At 35.7% G+C, this 18,906-nt stretch overlaps 1 protein-coding gene across 4 annotated transcripts in view; it reads right to left on the bottom strand.

The window, feature by feature from the left end:
- The window catches only part of PPP2R3A (protein phosphatase 2 regulatory subunit B''alpha), a 148,831-nt gene that overhangs the window by 32,732 nt on the left and 97,193 nt on the right, over positions 1 to 18,906 (bottom strand). For all 4 annotated transcript variants that reach the window (XM_031439968.2, XM_064491403.1, XM_031440124.2 and 1 more), the window contains 4 exons: positions 11,542 to 11,628; positions 8,001 to 8,157; positions 3,127 to 3,175; positions 2,577 to 2,666 (listed from right to left, as the gene is read on the bottom strand). In XM_031439968.2, the coding sequence (XP_031295828.1) occupies positions 2,577 to 2,666; positions 3,127 to 3,175; positions 8,001 to 8,157; positions 11,542 to 11,628 (383 nt within the window). The remainder of the gene's footprint in view (positions 1 to 2,576; positions 2,667 to 3,126; positions 3,176 to 8,000; positions 8,158 to 11,541; positions 11,629 to 18,906) is intronic.

Genomic DNA, 18,906 nt, shown 5'->3' with positions numbered 1-18,906 from the left:
GATGTTCTTTTTTGTCTGTTGTAACAATTTTTTTATTAAAGTCTATGACCTCTGATATTTATATAGCCACTCTAGGTTTCTTATGCTTGTTATTTGTATGATGTATCTTGATCTTTTGTATTTCTTTTTGCACCCTTTTGTATCTTTAAATCTAATACGTATCTCATGTAGACAGTACAGAATTGTATCCAAAAAACGTGTTTTTCTGATTCAGTCTGAAAAATAAAATTTCTGCCTTTTGACAATATGATGAATCCATTCACATTTAATGTTATTATTGTTATACTTAGACTTATGCCCGTCATTTTACTTTTTCTTTTCTATGTATCTTGGAGCTTTTCCTCTATTTTTCCTTTGCTGCTTTCTTTTACATTAAGTGAGTATTTTCTAAATGGAACATTTTAACTCTTAATGATTTTTTTCACTATGCATTTTTGAGTTAATTTCCTACTGGTTGCTCTAAGGCTTACCATATACATTTTAACTTCTTAAATTACTTCAGATTTATACTTAGTTCCAGTGAGATTTTAAATGTTACCCCTATATAACTCTATTCTCTCTTCTTTCTTGTTGTGCTATATATATATATTACATCTCTATATATTACAGACCCAACAATAATTATTCCTGTATATAATTTGTTTTTTAAAGAAGCTGAGAGGAGAAAGGAGAGCACGTGTATAATCACAAAGTTTGTTATATTAACCTGCTTTATTATCATTTCTAGTTCTCTTCATTTGTTCCTACGGGGTAACGGGACAAAATGGGAAGTATTTGAGGAAAGCTTTTCCATAACTAAGTAAATATGAAAGATAAAAGATTGAAATTGAGAGGATTAATAGAACAGCAAAAAGGCAAGAAACAGAAAAATACAGACTTCAAATCTTTGGAAATTTAAGTAATTAAAACAACCTAAGTACTCTAAATAATGGATTAATGATAAAATGATTATAAACATGCATACTTGCATAGAAATATCCTCCTATATGAAAAAGTGTATTACAAATTTGTATTGTATGATACCATTTAGCATACTATGTCATTTGGTGCAGAGAGAAAGAGAGGGCAGAGGACTATAAGGAGGGGATGAAGGGAAGAAGAAGGGGGAGAGAGGAAGTAGGATGAGAAGAAGGTGTGAAAGGACATATACCAAAATGTTAACTATGGGTCATGCAATTATGAATGAATTTTATATTAAGGCTTCGGAATATTTGTATTTTATAATTTTTAATATTTAATGTGTATTTGTGATAAAACAATAAACTTATACAAATTAATCCAGCAGAAATGAGTAAAAGATATGAAAAGGCAAGTCATCTAAGATGAAATAAAAATGGCCAAAAATATATGAAAAAAATTCAGTCTCACTAGCAATCAAAGAAATGCAAAATAAGATAATACTAAATTTTTATTTATCAAGTTTGAAAATATTTTATTGATATTGATATAAATATTGATAAAAATATTAATTTATCAAGAGGAAGACTCCTAGTATTAAGGGTTATAGGAAATATGCTCAATACTTTGTTAATAAAGTATAAAATTATAGTTTTTCTGAAAAGCAGTTTAATAATTTTTATAAATGCTCTTAAAAATGTCTATCTCCTTTAACCTTAGCAGGTCCTTTTTGGGAGAGTTTAAGGGAAAAAACTGTGGGTGTGACAAGTATTCAGCTAAAGCTAGAGGATATTTAGTAGAGCATTCTATGAAAATTTTGGAGTGTATAGTATCTAGGATTTAATCCTATGGAATTAATCTTAATGTCCAAAGAGTATGTAAACGTTTATATGAAAAAAACTATATAACACATATTAACTCTTAATAGTCTTTTTCTGAGTGTTAGAATTATTAGCATTAAAATTTGTTTTCTTCTGCTTTATCCATGTTATCCATAATGAACAACAAATTACTATTTTTGAAATGGACAACAAAGTTATTTAAAATAATATAATAAGCTGCCCGAAATAGCTTAGTTTTATTTCTGTTTTAATGATTTCAAAACCATACATCCAACATTTAGATAACATCTTGAACTACCATGCAGACAGCTGAGTCAATGACACCCGCGAGCAGCATCAGGGATGGCTGCCTCTCTCTCCCTCGGTACTAAGCACAAGCTATGTGCAGGGCACTGTGTCACACAAGCTAGGAAGAAAAACAGAGGGACACAGATGTTTGTAGCCCTCTCTTCTTTTTCTTCCTAGCTTGTGTAACACAATGTTATAGATGTGTAAACTCACAGCTACAAATCAGGTATGCCAAGGGAAGGGAGAGATGATTCTAACTGGGGGAATGAGGGCATGTTCTCATATATCAGTCATCCACAATTTGCTCTTCTTTCCTCTCCAATTTACTACTGAACCAGGAAGATCAGGAAACAACTAAAATTCACAGTATGTAGTCCTATATTCCACATAAATGCTTACCAGTCCTACTTACCCTTCAGGGCCAGCTCACATCACCTCACCTTTGTTTCTGGGGGTAAGGGCTCCTGATATGCTGTGACTATGGATTCAGTCTGAGAGGGCAGAGACTATGTCTGTTCCATCTTGGCAAAGGAAACTTGGAAGTCATACCTGGTAGGGTTCCTTTTGTCTTCCTCGGAGATCAAAAACCAAACAAAATCGGCATAGCTCATTCTTCCCTCTTTCTGTACTGTTTTTCCCCTGAAGAAAACATATGGTTATAACATTTCCTGAGCAGTTACTTAGGTAAATTTAGTAGGATGACAGACTAAGAGATAAAGTAACATCTTTCTTTGGAAATTAAGTTAAAAAAATTACAATGCTAGAAACCTCACAAAAGGCAACCCCTTTCCATTGCCTATCTTGTTTTCAAAGGCCTAGAGGTTGAAACCAGAAAGCATTTGCAGATATGAAGAAAGAAATCTGCTTTCTAATGTAAATGCAAATAATCACCAGGTGAAGCACTGTTACCTGTATTTAGATAAAGGACTAATGCCCATATATAAAAGAATTACTACTGTCTTATATGAAGCCATTACTCCATGTTTCGTAGAGTATTATTATCTGACCTACAGCATGGCCAAGTTATTCAGGAAGCCTTGCTAAAATGAGATTGTTACAGTATTGTAGTTCATTTTTAAACTCAGATGCTTTTTCTTACCTTGTTACTGCCCCAGAGAATATCCTTTCAATAATCCTGTTTGATGAAGCTAAATGTAAATAAAAAGTACAAAGCTAGTTAAAACATGCTCTCAAAGGGAATACTTTTGGCAATTTATTTTTACAGCTTCAAGCTAAAACTTAATAATCTTCATGATGTGAATATGAGTAGTAACTTTTTACTTATGTATAATTTATATTTTTTGAAAGTAAGAATTTGAGATGGCTTAATCAATCAATCAATCAATCAATCAATCATTACAAAAGAACAGGCAAACAGATGTGCCTGACAGCTGCGGTGTATTAATATAGTTAAGCACCAAGTTGGTTCTGAATATACTGACAACTAAGACAAAAATGTACAAAATTTGTATTGATCTTGTTATTCAATAAGACAACTTTTCCTCTAAAACCAGACAAATTTTTTCCTAGCATTAAATTCAAAGGGGAACTGACTGTTGGCTCCTAATATAAGGGATCTGAGTAAAACGATGGAGAATGTTTTCATGTAGAAATTTATAAAAGATACTGAAATATACCACAGATACTTTTCTTACATTCTCATCCTATAGAAGTCCAGGATATTATGCGACACATTGTACAATTTGTTAGAAATTCCAGCACTAGGTTTTACTCAGAGAGGGACAATAATATCTTAAGACAGTATATTCCTTTTGATGATAGATCCTAGAGAATCTGTATCAGTGTACATCGCTGTGAGTTCAAAGTAACCAAAAGCATGAGTTTTAAAAAAGGAGATGCTAATGGATCTTGGACCCAGAGATGTGGTGAGGACAGGAATCTGTTCTTTCAGCCAGTGCCCCAGGCAAAGGCGTGCACACTAAAATTTCAGAACCAGTGATGAGGTCACCAGAGAGTTAGCAGCTATCAGCATCTAACTCTTCTGCACAGAGTCAGGCATAGTCAACGTAAAGGTTAATTAGTTTGGTTGAAGAATGTTGAGCATATGTGTGTCAGCACAGCCATGCCTGGTTATGTACCAAAGGTTATATAAGGACCCTCTAGACTTTGTTGAACACTGGTTTATGGGGTTAATAATTTGTGCCAGATAGAAAAAAAGGGGGTTATATATCAAAGGCAAGGATATTCAATTCTGAAGCTAAAGTATTTTTGAAACACTTCTTTTATTTTTTTAAAGATTTGGAAGGTTTAACCTCCTAAAACTGAAGCTTATGTTGTCCCATTAAAGACAGGTTGGTGGGAGGGCAGTTATGCAGAGTTTCAGTGGCCCTTTCATTATGCAGGCCTAGATGCCAGCTGTTCTAGACTTCATTCCTTTAACATGCCTCTAATGAGTTGCTACGTGTGTATACACAATATTTTGGGACTTAATCAGAACTGTAGTTATGCCAGCCAGAGAAGGTGCCTTAGAGACCACAGGGTTCTGCACGACCTTTAGAGGCTAGCTCATGTTGTACAGATGATCTGACCACTGGTAACCAGAAGGTGCATAGCTAGTAAAGATGACCTGATACCCCTATGAGTATGTCCATTTTTATGCTATTCCGGTAACAGGAAGGTTATGACTATAGGCATACCTCAGAGGTATTGTGGGTTCGGCTCCAGACAACCTCAATAAAGTGCATATCACAATAAAGCAAGTTACGTGAATTTTTTGGTTTCCCAGTACATATAAGTTATGTTTATACTATACTGTAGCCTATAAGTGTGCAATAGCATTATGTCTAAAAAAACTAGGTACATACCTTAATTAAAAATACTTTATTGCTAAAAAATGCTAACCATCATCTGAACCTTTAGCAAACTGTAATCTTTTTGCTGGTGGAGGCTCTTGCCTCAATGTTGATGACAGTTGACTAAGCAGGGTGGTGGCTGCTGAAGGCTGAGGTGGCTGTGGCAATTTTAAAAAATAAGACAACAATGAAGTTTGCTGAATGGATCGATTCTTTCCTTCACAAATGATTTCTCTGTAACATGCAATGCTGTTTGATAGCATTTTACCCACAGTAGAACTTCTTTCAAAATTGGAGAAAATCCTCTCAAACTCTGCTGCTGCTTTGTCAACTAAGTTTGTGTCATATTCTAAATCCTTTGTTGTCATTTCTACAATCTTCACAGCATCTTCACCAGGAGTAGATTCCATCGCAAGAAACTATTCTCTTTGCTCATCCATAAGCTGCAACTCCTCATCTATTAAAGTTTTATCATAGGATTGCAGCAAGTCAGTCACATCTTCAGGCTGTACTTTTAACTGTCTTGCTATTTCCAACACATCTGCAGTTACTTCCTCCACTGAAGTCTTGAACCCCTCAAAGTCATCCATGAGGGCTGGAATCAACTTTTTCCAAACTGTTCATGGTGATATTTTGACCTCTTCCCATGAATCACATGTTCTTAATGGCATCTAGAATGATGATCCTTTCCGGTAGGTTATCAGTTGACTTTGCCCAGATCCATCACAGGAATCGTTATCTTTGGTAGCTATAGCTTTATGGAATGTATTTCTTAAATAAGACTTGAAAGTTGAAATTACTCCATGGGCTGCAGAATGGATGCTGTGTTAGCAGGCATGTAAAGAACAGTAATCTCACTGTACATCTCCATTAGAGACCTTGGGTGACCAGGCACATTGTTAATGAGCAGTAATATTTTGAAAGGAATCTTTTTTTCCTAAGCAGTGGGTCTCAATAGTGGGCTTAAAATATACAGAAAACCATGTTGTAAACAGATGTGCTGTTATCCAGGCTTTGTTGTTCTATTTATAAAGCGCAGGTAGAAAAGATTTAGCATAATTCTTATGAGCCCTAGGACTCTCAGAAAGGTAAGTGAGCATTGGCTTCAACTTAAAGTCACCAGCTGCATTAGCCCCTCACAAGAGAGTCAGCCTGTCGTTTGAGGTGTTGAATCCAGGCATTGACTTCTCTCTAGCTATGAAAGTCCTAGACGGCATCTTCTTCCAATACAGGGCTGTTCTGTCTACACTGAAAATCTGTTGTTTAGTGTAGCCACCTTTATTAACTGTCTTAGCTAGATCTGGATAACTTGCTGCTTCGCCCTGTACTTTTATATTATAGAAATGGCTTCTTTCCTTAAACCTTATGAACCAACTTCTGCTAGTTTCCAACTTCCCTTCTGTAGCTTCATCTCTCTTAGCCTTCATGGAATTGAAGAGAGACAGGGCTTTGTTCTGCATGAAGACTTAGCTTAAGAGAATGTTGTGACTTGTTTGATCTTCTTTCCAGATCACTAAAACTTTCTCCATATCAGCAAACAAGGCTATTTCACTTTTTTTGTTATCATTCGTGTGTTCACTGGACTAGCACTTTTAATTTCCTTCGAGAACTTTTCTTTGCATTCATTCACAACTTGGCCAACTGTTTGGCACAAGAAGCCTACTTTTCCACCTATCTTGGCTTTCAACTTGTCTTCCTCACTAAGCTTAATCATTTCTAGCTTTTGATTTAAAGTGAGAGTCGTGTGACTCTTCCTTTCACTTGAACACTTAGAGGCCACTATAGGGCTATTCATTGACTTAATTTCAATATTGCTGTGTCTCAGAGAACAGAGAGGACTGGGACAGGGAGCGAGACAGGGAAATATCTGGTTGGTGGAGCAGTCAGAAGGTACACAACATTTATCGATTAAGTTGGCTACGATACAGGAGCAGTTCATGGCACCCCAAAACAATTACAAAAGTAACATCAAAGATCACTGACCACAGATCACCATAACAAATATAATAATAATGAAAAAGTTTGAAATATTGTGCGAATGACCAAAATGTGACACAGAGACACTAAGTGAACAAATGCTGTTGGAAAAATGGCACCAATAGGTTTGTTCAACGTAGGACCTTCAATTTGTAAAAAATACTGCAAAGCACAATAAAGCAAAGTGAAATAAAATGAGGTATGCCTGTACTTGAACCAGTGAAGATACAGTACTAAAATGCTTGTTTATCAAATAAGTACAATTTAGTATTTTCTTCGTGATGTCTGGTTGGTACCTGAGTTTTGGGAGGCAGGACTCTTTCTTAAATATGGTAAGTTCTATAAAACTTGACATCATATAGAATGAAACTTTCCTTAAGATGTATACTATTTTTTTAAATGTATACTATTAGTCACAGATATACCAAATAACAGAAGCAAAATTCAGTGCATTTATTTGAGATTTGTACTTTGCTACATCTAGAAGGCTAATGGCTTATTTTAAAAAATCCACAGTGTCTGAGAAGACACTTAAGAATAGAACAGGGACAATCTTATGAGAGAAGGATTATCAGTGTGTCTTGGTGCTTGGTTAAGAATATTAAATCAGTAGGTAATAGGTTCTAAGTTTACTACTATTGGTCAAAATGAAGCAAAAAGTGTAGTAGCATGCGATATGTAATTTTTTGTTTTTTTGACAAAAGAAAGCACACAAAATTCATCTGCAGAAAAAAATCTTTTCTAGAAATAAATTCCGAAATGTAAGTTTTTCTGAGTCCTTGAAAACACTGGCAAGTTAGAAACATTATTTTCATCCTTGGCTGTTTATAAATATAAAATGAGAATTTAAAACGGTGTATATATGTTCTCTTCCAAGTAAAATTTACACAGATGTGATTTTTATTTAGTTCATCATCAGAAAATAAGCCATCACTATAAAGACTCACCAACTGATCAAAACTAAGACTGATTTCTTACTGACCTCCAAAGCCCTTCTCCTACACCCGGTTTCTAAATAAAAATTAATCTTGTCACCATTTCCACTTAACATTTCTTGGCCCTTTAAATAGGACTTGATTACATACAGATTTTAAGATAAGGGAATTCCTCATAATGAGCGAGCACGATTTAACTCTTGCCTTCTTCAAAATAGTTAAGTCTCGACTATTGTAGAAACACTTACCCTGGTCATTGTATCGAGATAGATCGGCTTGGCTGATGTAGAGGTCATGGTCACTATCTAGTTCCCAAAATTTACAATAAATAACATAGAAATGTTCATAGGAGAAGTAATCTGTGATTTGGTTTATATCTTCCTCTTCTTCCAAAAGGGCTAGAGTCTGAAATGGTATGAATAGAAGGATTAATTTATTTTAAAATTATGAAAACTCAGGTTTGGCCATTATATAGATTCTAGTAAATTTTTATTTTAAACTGAATAAAAAATTTTGGTTTTGGTACCAAACTGGGAACTTTTAGTAGGCAACCTCATTCTACCTTTAATCAGTTGATCAATCTACAAGTATTTACGAGCTATGTAATATGCTTAGCAAAGGGTGAGATGCTATGGAGGATTTAAAAGCAGGGAAAGGGAAGGACCGTCACCAAGGGGCCTGCAGCCTATCAGAGGTCCCCAGACTAGCAAGCACAGAACAATCAGACAACAGACTTACTTATTACATGGCTATAAACTGACACTGCTTTTAACTTTTCAAAGTTACAAAGAATGGTCATCTATCTATTCTATTATGAAGAGTGGGCATCCACATACAGGATTGGTTTTGTAATGGAATCAAGTTTACCATAAAGGTGACTTACGTATACCACTGTGATGATGCGGGGAAGTGGTGGGGAAGAACGGCTGGCATAGAAGGCATGTAGGGAAGAGCTGCAGGGCCCTGGGATGGAAATAAACCTGCTTCTCTTCTGACTCACTGTGTGCCCCCAGTGAAAACACCAGAAACAATGATTTTGGGCCCAGAATTCTTATAGCCAGCCAAATTATGATTTAAGTGGGCAGATAAATGAAGATCTTTTCAGAAATGAAAGATTCAGAAAAAAAGATAAAAGAAACCATAAAGAAACTTAGGAAATAGAAAAAACAAAGTGAGATGGCAAAAATAAGATCAGATACACCAACAATCAAAATAAAGGTGAATGAGCTAAATCTCCCATTAAAAGATCTTCAGATTGAGAATAAAAACCAAACTCAAAGAGCAGATCTAGGCATAGGGTGTCTGTAAGAGGTAAGTCTGAAATAAAATTTAAAAGGAGAGTTAAAACATACTCTAGCTAAATCTTAACAAAAAGAAAACGTATGTCAATATCATTAGAAAATAAAATGGAATTCAAGGTGAAAAACATAAGAAACAAAGGTGACTCATTTCATAATGCAAATGTATTACTTTGATAAAAATTATTTTCTAAAATGTAAATACTGGGAATCTAAAATGCTTTGGGGCAAATCGAAAACAACACAAATTATTAAATTATGGTAAAATCCACTTAATGAAAGATTATGAAGCCACTAAACATTATAAAGTCTACATAGAAAAAATGGAAAACCATATAGTGGGTGCAGAATATCCGATGTAAGATTGTACACATTAAGAACTATGTTAAATCTTAAAATCCAGATATGCATCTGAATGAGACTAGAGAATATATACAAAAACATTAGTTGTATTAGGATGGTAAAATGTTTTTTCTTCTGTTTTCCAAACTTTCTTGTAATGTTTTGTTTTATAAAATGCTCTTTAATGTGTATAAAGCAGAATATGCACAATAAAAAGATCTTGAGAAGCAAGGAGCTCTCATTTTCACCTACTGGACTGTCATAAAATGAAGAAAAAAGTGTAACTTCTGCTGTTGGTGAGTATGTAAGTGTGAACAAATGCAGGCGTTTAGGAGGGTAACTTGGCAGGATCTGTCACACTGAAAATGCATATACCATCTGATTCAGGATTTTCCCTCCAGTAGGCTATTTTAGAGAAATTTTTACTCATTTACAGACAAGAGGAAAGTACAAGGATGTTCACTGCATTATTGTAATGGGGAGAATATAAAAACGACTTGACCATCTTCAACAGAGGAATATGTAATTACAGTACAGCCATGCCATAGATTGTGCAGCAGTTAAAAGAATGAGATAGATTTATATGAATGGAAATGAAAAGGATGTCAAGACATACTGTTAAGTTAAAAAAAGTTAACAGAACAATGAGTATGGTTTCACATATTTAAAAAAATCCAATGAAGCAGTCATTCAGAACAAAACTACATACTCCATAAATACACAGATAAGGGAATAAAACCACAGACGATATGGGTTCCCTCTGGGAAAGGGAGTGAAATGGCCAAGTGAAGAGATAAATAGTGACCTCTAATTACTAGTCTATACATGTTTATTTTATCTGAATGTTTCATGAGCATATATTCACGTATAAGAGGAAGACTAAGGAGAGAGGTAGGGAAGAAAACAGAGGGAAGCAGAACACTTGAGTTCTATTTCCAGTTCAGCCATTTACTTGCTATGTGATCTTATCCAAGTCACTCAACCATATTTGGGCCTCAACCTTTATCATTAGTCAAAAAAAAAAAAAAAAGGATTATAATACTGATCTAGAAACTACAGACTCTAACGTGCTTCAGGAATGTCAGGGATTATTATCATTCTTAAGGTTTAAGGCCTTTTTAACGGAATTATTGCCATCTCAAGCCATCCCACATTACCTCCTGAGAGCCTAGGCAGACACCATGTGTTCAGTAAGTATTGATAATGACTTTGATGATGACTTTTCATTTATTAGAATAAAAAATGTTTGCATAGCTATTACGGGTTGCTAATTTTGCCAAGGCTTCGTTACTTTGTCCCAGATGAAGATAGAAAAAAAAATTAGAGAATAAATAAGGTTGTATTGTTCGCCTAAGCTTCATTTAGTATGATTCATTTAAAATAAAATATTTCATTTCCTTTTAAGGAAATGTGACCAATTCTACTTTCTTTAGGTTGACAGAAAAGCTTGAACAATCAGGCATGAAGATTGCCTCGGTGAAAGGCTCCCACTAGTGGTCAATACTTTCTTATTTGGTAAAATAAAATAATTGAATGAAATGTATACTTTTCTTAGGAATTTTTAGTAATTTTCTCCAGCAGGAGCTGGATAAAGAGTCATTGCTGAAAGGATCAAGCAGAAATTCCTCTATTTCTTTTTCAAGGTCCTTCCCAGCCTGGCCCTGTCACACCCGCAGGCCTCATCACTCATGGCTCTCTCCGTGGAGACTGTGGCCGCTCAAGACTGCTCTGCAGTTCCTCAACACGCCACTTCCATGCTTCTGGGCCTTTGCTTATGCTGCTTCCTCTCTGTCTGGAATGCCCCTTTCCTCTATTTTTTTCTTCTTTGGTAAACTCCTGATATCTCCAAGGTCAAGATCACATGCCAGTCCTATTGTGAAACCTTTATTGCATGTTTACGACACATTTCTGTGAAATTTTTCAAGTCATGTGTGGCTGTGTGTGCACTTTTCTCTTGCTCTATGGCGTGCCCTGATGCAATAATCTCCTGTTATTCACCTTTGTTCCCCCAACACATCCCAGGTATCTGGTAATCACTTAATGACGGAAAGTAGTGACAGGGCTTTGCACATAATAAGCACTCAGATATTTGTTAAATGAAGAATATTATCTAGATTGCTCCTTATATATGAATTTCAATGAAGCATACTTGCAAAAAGTTGCTTTTTCTTATCTCTGTTGAAGTAATTTTTCCACTCCAAGATCTGTTGACTGTGTAGAATATTCTCTGAATAACCTGGTTCCAAAAGGAAAACAAAACCAAATAAGAACATTAACGATATCTATGACTTTATCAAAGGCCATCTTATGAATATTCTTTGAACCAAGCTAAGTTTTGCCTTTTTGATTATATCAAGTGTCATTTCTAGTAAAAATTAATACTCTAGTTTAAAAATCTACATCTGTGTAGTTTGCATCTCCCTTATAATTCTAAGAATAAAAAAATTGCTCACAAGTCTGCATTTCCTGGATACCTAGATGTCACTTCCTTTCCTATCTCTCATCTTACACAATGATGACTGATTTGAGTATTGCTTATTAGGCTAGATGTTTTGGGAAGGGAAATGAGGTGGGAAATATGTGCTGTGTTGGCTTAACAATTAATGGGTCAGAAGAACAGCTGCCAACGTGGTATGATTCAAGAGGGCATTATTCTGGTTATTATAGCCTTATCCATTGGAGTTTTGAGGACTTCCAGACTCTCTCTGGAAACTCAGGTACACCTGGAGTAATTTACATCCTGAGGCCTTATTTGAGCATGCACAATTTTGTTATTAACTAGTGTTTTAATGAATTTATTAACAAATGTGAAATTCTGGAGAAGACTCTAGACAAGATGGGAGAGAAGGGGACGGGTAGCAAATGTGTCTGAAATTGAGGATGTGTGTGCTGTGGTGTAGGGGGGACTGGAGAAAGAAGACAGAAGCTGCAATCCTAGAGGTAGAAGGCCACTGTACATTCTTAACAATTTCACCTGAGGTTATTCCCACCCATTTAAGTTCCCCTTTACCTGCTAGTTTTTTTTTTTTTCTTCTTCTCCAAAAGGAAGCAGTGGTGAGAAGAGCAATTTAAGCAGCTTTTTTTGTACTTTGGCTAGGATTTTGATTATCTAATAATATAGAAATCTTACAGCCTTGGTGGTTTTATCATAGAAAAGGTTAGATTTCTTTTTAAGGCTATTTTAGTGCAAGAAGAACAAAAAAGGGAAGACATTTGGACATCTATACAAAGAGTAGGACTAATGAATAACTAAATTACTATTCTGTTTCTGGATTCTTTGGCAAAGAGAGTGAGTCTCAAAAATAACAGGAAAAATCTAGCCTCAGGATGAAGGTCCTGACATCTGCTGCCTGGCATCCCTCACCCCATCTCTGCTATCAGTGCTAACTCCTTCTGACCCTTCAGAATCTAGCTCAGCTGCCAACTCCATAAGAAGCCCTCAAGCAGGGACTTGGGTAAAGCTGTCTTCTGTGCTTCTGACGTCCGCTGAGTCCCCTTCAGTCATCCTGTGGTTATATTCTAAACAGTTACACCTGATTGTCATCACCTCCAAACTCTAAGGAACCTGGTCTTTCTTCACTTGCATCCCAGTGCGTGATATGCTGTTCTGCATATATAAGGTGGTCAATTGCTTGATAATTTTAAAAAAATGGAGGTATAATTAATGTATATCATATTTGTTTCAGGTATACAACATGATTGATGATTCGGTAATTTGTATATATTGTGAAATGATCACCACAGTAAGTCTAGTTAACATCCATTACCACAGTTACAGAATTTCTTTTCTTGTGGCAAGAACTTTAAAGATTTACTCTCTTAATATCTTTCAAATACGCAGTATAGTATAAACTATAGTCACCACGGTGCACATTACACCCCCATGATTTATTTTATAACTGGAAGCTTATACCTCTTGATTCCCCTTCACCTATTTCACCCACTGCCTCTGGCCACCCCCCTATCTGTGCTCTGTATTTATGAGCTTGTTATTTTTGTTCATCGATTTAGATCATACAGTGCTTGTCTTTCTCTGTCTGACTTGTTTCACATAGCATAATGCCCTCAAGGTCCATGCACGGTGTTGCAAATGGCAAGATATCCCTCTTTTTTTTATGGCTGATAATATTCCATTGTATATATTCCACATCTTTATCAGTTCATCTGAACACAGAGGTTGTTTCCATATATTGGCTATTGTAAATAATGCTGCAGTGAACACAGGGGTGCATATATTTTTTCAAGTTAGTATTTCCGTCTCCTTTGGATAAATACCCAGAAGTGGAATTGGTGGATCATATAGTAGTTTTATATTTCATTTTTTTGAGCAATCTCTATACTGTTTTCCATTGGCCGCACTAATTTGCATTCCTACCAACAGTGCCCACGGGTTCCCTTTTCTCCGCATCTTTATTTCTTGTCTTTCTGATGACAGCCATTCTAACAAGTGTGAGGTAATACCTCACTATAGTTTCGATTTGCATTTCCCTGATGATTAGTAATGTTGAATATCTTTTCATGTACCTGCTGGCCATCTGTATGTCTTCTTTGGAAAATTGCTTGATAAATTAATGAGGTTGGAAAGCTATGTAACAAAGACTTTGATGTTATATTTGTGATAGAGACATATGGGTTGGCTTAATAGCTAATTGAATAATTCTATTCAGAGTTTTGAACAGCAGATTGATGCCAACCCAGAAAAGTTCTCTAATCAGTATTTTACACAAATCAGTATTGTTGTCTATGACTTATAGAAAGACTGCATATAAAAATGTACAGAAAACATAAAACAGGGAAGGATAACTGTCTACAAAATTACTGTGAAAGATACTAGTAATGTGTTTACTCTTGAGGAAAGAGTAATGTGTTTACTCTCGAGGAAAAAATACGCCTAGAGTGTAGCTATGACCATGATCTGAATGACTGACCATCAGGTGGAAGAAGCTGATTTGTTTTGTGCTGCACCCCAGGGTAGAACTACAACTACTGGATAGAAATGCCCTTATACTAAAATGTTTCAATATAAGAAAGAGTTTCCTAAAATTAGCCCTATGAAGCAATGGGTTGTAATGAAGCAGTGAGGTTTCTTCTTATCACAGTTATTTTGGCAGAAGTTGACAGGATTCCCGTGTTAGGTGGGAGCTAGGACTAGCTAGTGTCTATAATTTCTCTACTGGCCCCAACCACTCAGACTCTGCGTAAAGTGCTTCAAGGCAGAGAATGTGTCTTATTCAACACTGTAATCTTAGCATTAGCTTCACAGAAGTTCATATTAAAAAGATGGATGGTTTTTAGCAGATAAATATATATATATGAAAATAAACATTAAGAGTATCTTTTATCATAGTTCCATGTCTTCTTTCTCAAGTTAAAATCAATTTCACACATGTTATTATACCGAATTTTTCTTTGCTGCATATTATTTGATTTTTGTCCTTATTTCTTGATTTTAAACATAAATTTATCTTAAAGTCTGTTTCCTATTTACCTAAATTTTATACTTATATACTCTTCAAATACTTTACATTATTCATGGAAGTACTGTGTTACACTTAAAATTATAAAACTTTAATCTGTATTTCTTTTTGCTTATTTTATTCTTCATTTTTTTTGTTCTTTTTGACAGAATTTTTAAAGTTTGCAAACATTCTGAATGTTAAGTAATTTCCTATTTTTAGCCTCTGCTAACCTACTTGTCTCATACTATAAAAAATGTACCTGTATTCCATCCGTAGCCTAAATCTTATTCAGTGGCCCCACTACATCAGCACATTTATTGGTTTCCACACTACTGATTCAGCATTTTCGTTCACTGAGGTATGGGCACCATCTAGTGGTGAGAGTATGTAGCTACCAGTTCTACATTACAGTTTTTCCCCCTAACTTTTGGTCTACCACTTTTAGGTAAATAAAAAATAAATTAACAAAAAAATAAAAAATATCAAACAAAACATAAAAATTAATAATGGTAAGAGAAATTATTTACTGCCAGTAATAGAAGTGAAATTTGATGGTTTTTCATCAAGGGATCCCTAGTCAACTTGATAGACAATCTGAATTATAAGTCAGTTTCCTTTCTTTTTCTTTTTATCTTTTGAATTGGAAACCTCTAATTCACAATTATAGGTCACCAGGAGTGGAAGTACATGTTTGGTGGCTCTGTCGGGGAGATTTTGACAAGTGGATCAGATGCAGACACAGAAATTACAGAGAGACTGCTCTTTGTGGGTGACTTGAATGCAGATGAACACACTCAATGCGGGAAGCCTGGCTCTTCTACTAGGCAGGTCGTGGTGAATGGGTTCCTGATCCACTCTGGCTAATATGGCTCTGAAAAGTATTTCTTGATTGTCTTCTGCAGAACTTGGACTTTAAAAAAATGTATACTAAAAACGATTGCTTTCTCTGTCAAGAGGAAAAGTTCTCAAGGGGAAAGAGTTAAGCTGTTAGTGATGAGCGTCTCCACCACAGTTCAGTCTTTTTAGGAAATATCAGTGCCTTGTCCTCAATTAATTAAAATCCTGACATTTCAGCCTGACGTGCTAGATTCAGGCCAATCAAAATACTAAATATCAATAAGACACCACCCGAACAAGCCACAGAAATAGCTTTACTGAAGCACCAATGTCACAAAAGTCCTTTTAGTCTTATCATTTATTTTAAAACCTCATGTGAACAGCTCTTTCCTCAAAAGCCAGCATATGCCAGTAAGGATAAGCAGTCTTATTCACTGGCAATTCCTTTGCATGGAATGCAAAACTGCAACCTCAAGGGCTACAATTTACTGGTTTTTCCAATTTTCATTTTCATTTACTGTCAAGAGGCTTATTTCTCAATTGCCAACTCTTCTGTGGAAATAAAAGAGAACACAGACTGACTTTAGGTACAATCTCTCACTGAGGTAGTGATGTCCTTTTTTGCTATATGCATGGTTGGTGTTCTGTCTTTCCTGTCTAAAAATAACTGACAAAAATAATTAACTAAACAAGAAGTTTTTTCCTGTAGCATAGGTTTTCAGTGATAAATGGAAAATAAAAGTTGCCCAAATTTCTTCATCATACATGTGCTACACACATAAACTAATAGTTGAGTTGTACTCAGTGTCAGCAGTTTCTTTCAACTGTAAAGTGGAAAAACTAACTCCAGTATGTAAACAAAATACATTGTTTTATACTGTATGCCACTGAGATTATATAACATTCAATAGGGTCATATGATAAATTTTAATTTTGCTTTTTCTGAGATACTTGTCATCAATTCTGAGGCCAATCTTCGTAAGTTTCTCGGAAAAAAGTGTGATCTTATCTGTCTTTGCCATAAAAAAAGTAGAGAATGACACCTCTCTAATTTGGTCACTTTTATGCCTTTAACAAAAAAATTAATTTCATATTAGAATCCTTATTTTGCATTCTTTCTGGAAAATTTACTGTACTCTGAAATCAGGCAAAAGCTTCAATCACTTCATGCCATTATTTGACCAAATTTTGCAGTAAAAAAGGCACTGGGGAGAACAGATAACTAGTCCAATAAAATTCTGTTCCCAGATTTGCAGTGTGGTGCTTTATATTTGCACTCTTCCTTTTGGATGGTAGTATGAAATTATCACGATAGCAGACAGACCAACTTATCTCAGCACATACAGATTCACATTCTGTATTCTCAACTGGATCTTACTTACTATTTATGTTATGATGCTGTTTTGAGTTGTCCCATTATCATTACTTTATCATAAATATTTTACACTTTAATGACTACTTCTGAGTAATGGATTCATTTTGTGAACTGGGGATAAAGCAGCATAATACTAACAATGAAGTGTAAATTAAAAAAATCTAAACAATAGCATGCAAATGCCATGAATATATGTCAGCAGAGATAATTAACTGTATCCTGTTAATTGACCAATGTAGTTCTTTTTGTTCAATGATTAACATAATAGAATTTCTCAGAAAATGTGAATTATATGCAAACAAAATTGTTTCATGGCTTTTCACTCTGAAATCACAGTACTTCATGGGGGCCACTTGCTAGATGACCACAGACCAAAATAGGTCCAGGAACCATTCTTCAATAAATATCAAACCAGAAGGTGTAGAGAAAGAAAATGTATCTCTTTTATAATTCTGTTCTTTAACAGCTTTTCTAAGAATAAATTCTGATAAAAGGTTCCCCTGTAGACTGCATTTTCTGAATTGGTAGAAGATTGGATTAGCTTATCTCTAAGATCTTTTCCAATTGTTAAGATTCTAAATTATACTATTAATATGCCCTGAGTTTATAGAGCAGTCAACAATCGGAACCCAATAATTCCCTTTGGGATTGAATCCAGGTTAATGTGTAGAATTCTTAAGGATGAATAACTTCACTTCTACTCACTCAATAAATGTTTGCTGTGTATCTATTATGTGCCAGACACTATTCTAGGTATTGAAGACACAGCAGTGAAAAATACAAAATGCCTGCTTCTCATGGAGTTTATGTTATAGAGAAGGAGATGGACAATAAAAAATTTTAAATATCAAATGATATAAAAGCCAAAAAGGAAAATAAATCAGAACAAAGGGACAGAAGTGTACAGGGAGGGGAGAGAGGGAGAAGAAGGGTGAGGAAGGCAGAGGGTGATCAGGGCAGGTCTCACTAAGAAGGGGATATCTGAGTACATATCTGGATGAAGTGAAGGAGTTAGTCATGTGGAGATCTGTGAGAAGAGCCTTCCAGGTAGAGGGAAGAGAAAGAACAAAGTACCTGAAGCAGAAGTGGGTTTGGTCTGTTGCTGAAGCAGAGTGAGCAAGGGGTCAGCCTGGTGGGAGATGAGAACACACTAGAGGGTGTGAGGGGGCATGTGTGTTGGGGAGGTGGAGGGTGGGGATGGAGATTTTTGGTAAGAATTTTGGCTTTTATTCTGAAAGAGACAAGAAAACACTGGAGAGTTTGCGCAGAGGAATGCCATGTTCTGACTTACATTTTCAAAGGATAACTCTGCTTTGAGGAGACTAGGCTGCAGGGCAATGAGGGTGTAAGCCAAGAGACCAATTAGAAGTAATCCACCTAAGAAACCAGGGTGACTGGCCAGGCCAGGGTGACTGTGGTGGAGGCAGTTTAGTATAGTGTTGTGGTTAACAGGCAAAAATGACTTCTGAGATAGCCTTAGACGACAGTGACATCTTCTGGCTCAAATAAAGTCTTACAAAGTTTTATGACAGAGGAGCATCAACATAAAGGCAAACAATGAAGTTCCTACAGGGGAAGAAGAATGGTAGTATTCTGTTCTCAACAGAACCCAACAAATCCATAGCCAACAAAAAGTACCCGAAGAGTGAGAGAGGCTTCCTCAGAGGCAAGGCTCATCTCACCTGGGTATGGCTATGAACGTGAGGGGTGCCCTGAGGTTCACTTTGGAATTCTTCCAAAGACAATTCTTCAGGACAGAGAACGTGTGGTGTGGCTGTAGTGTGAGTTGCAGCCCCTGTGCTCTCACTCTAATTCATGCCCTGCCTATGGTGATCAAACGAGG

The sequence above is a fragment of the Camelus dromedarius genome, chromosome 2 (genome assembly GCF_036321535.1).
Source record: "Camelus dromedarius isolate mCamDro1 chromosome 2, mCamDro1.pat, whole genome shotgun sequence".
NCBI lineage: Eukaryota > Metazoa > Chordata > Mammalia > Artiodactyla > Camelidae > Camelus > Camelus dromedarius.
This window is presented reverse-complemented; position numbering and strand designations above follow the sequence as displayed.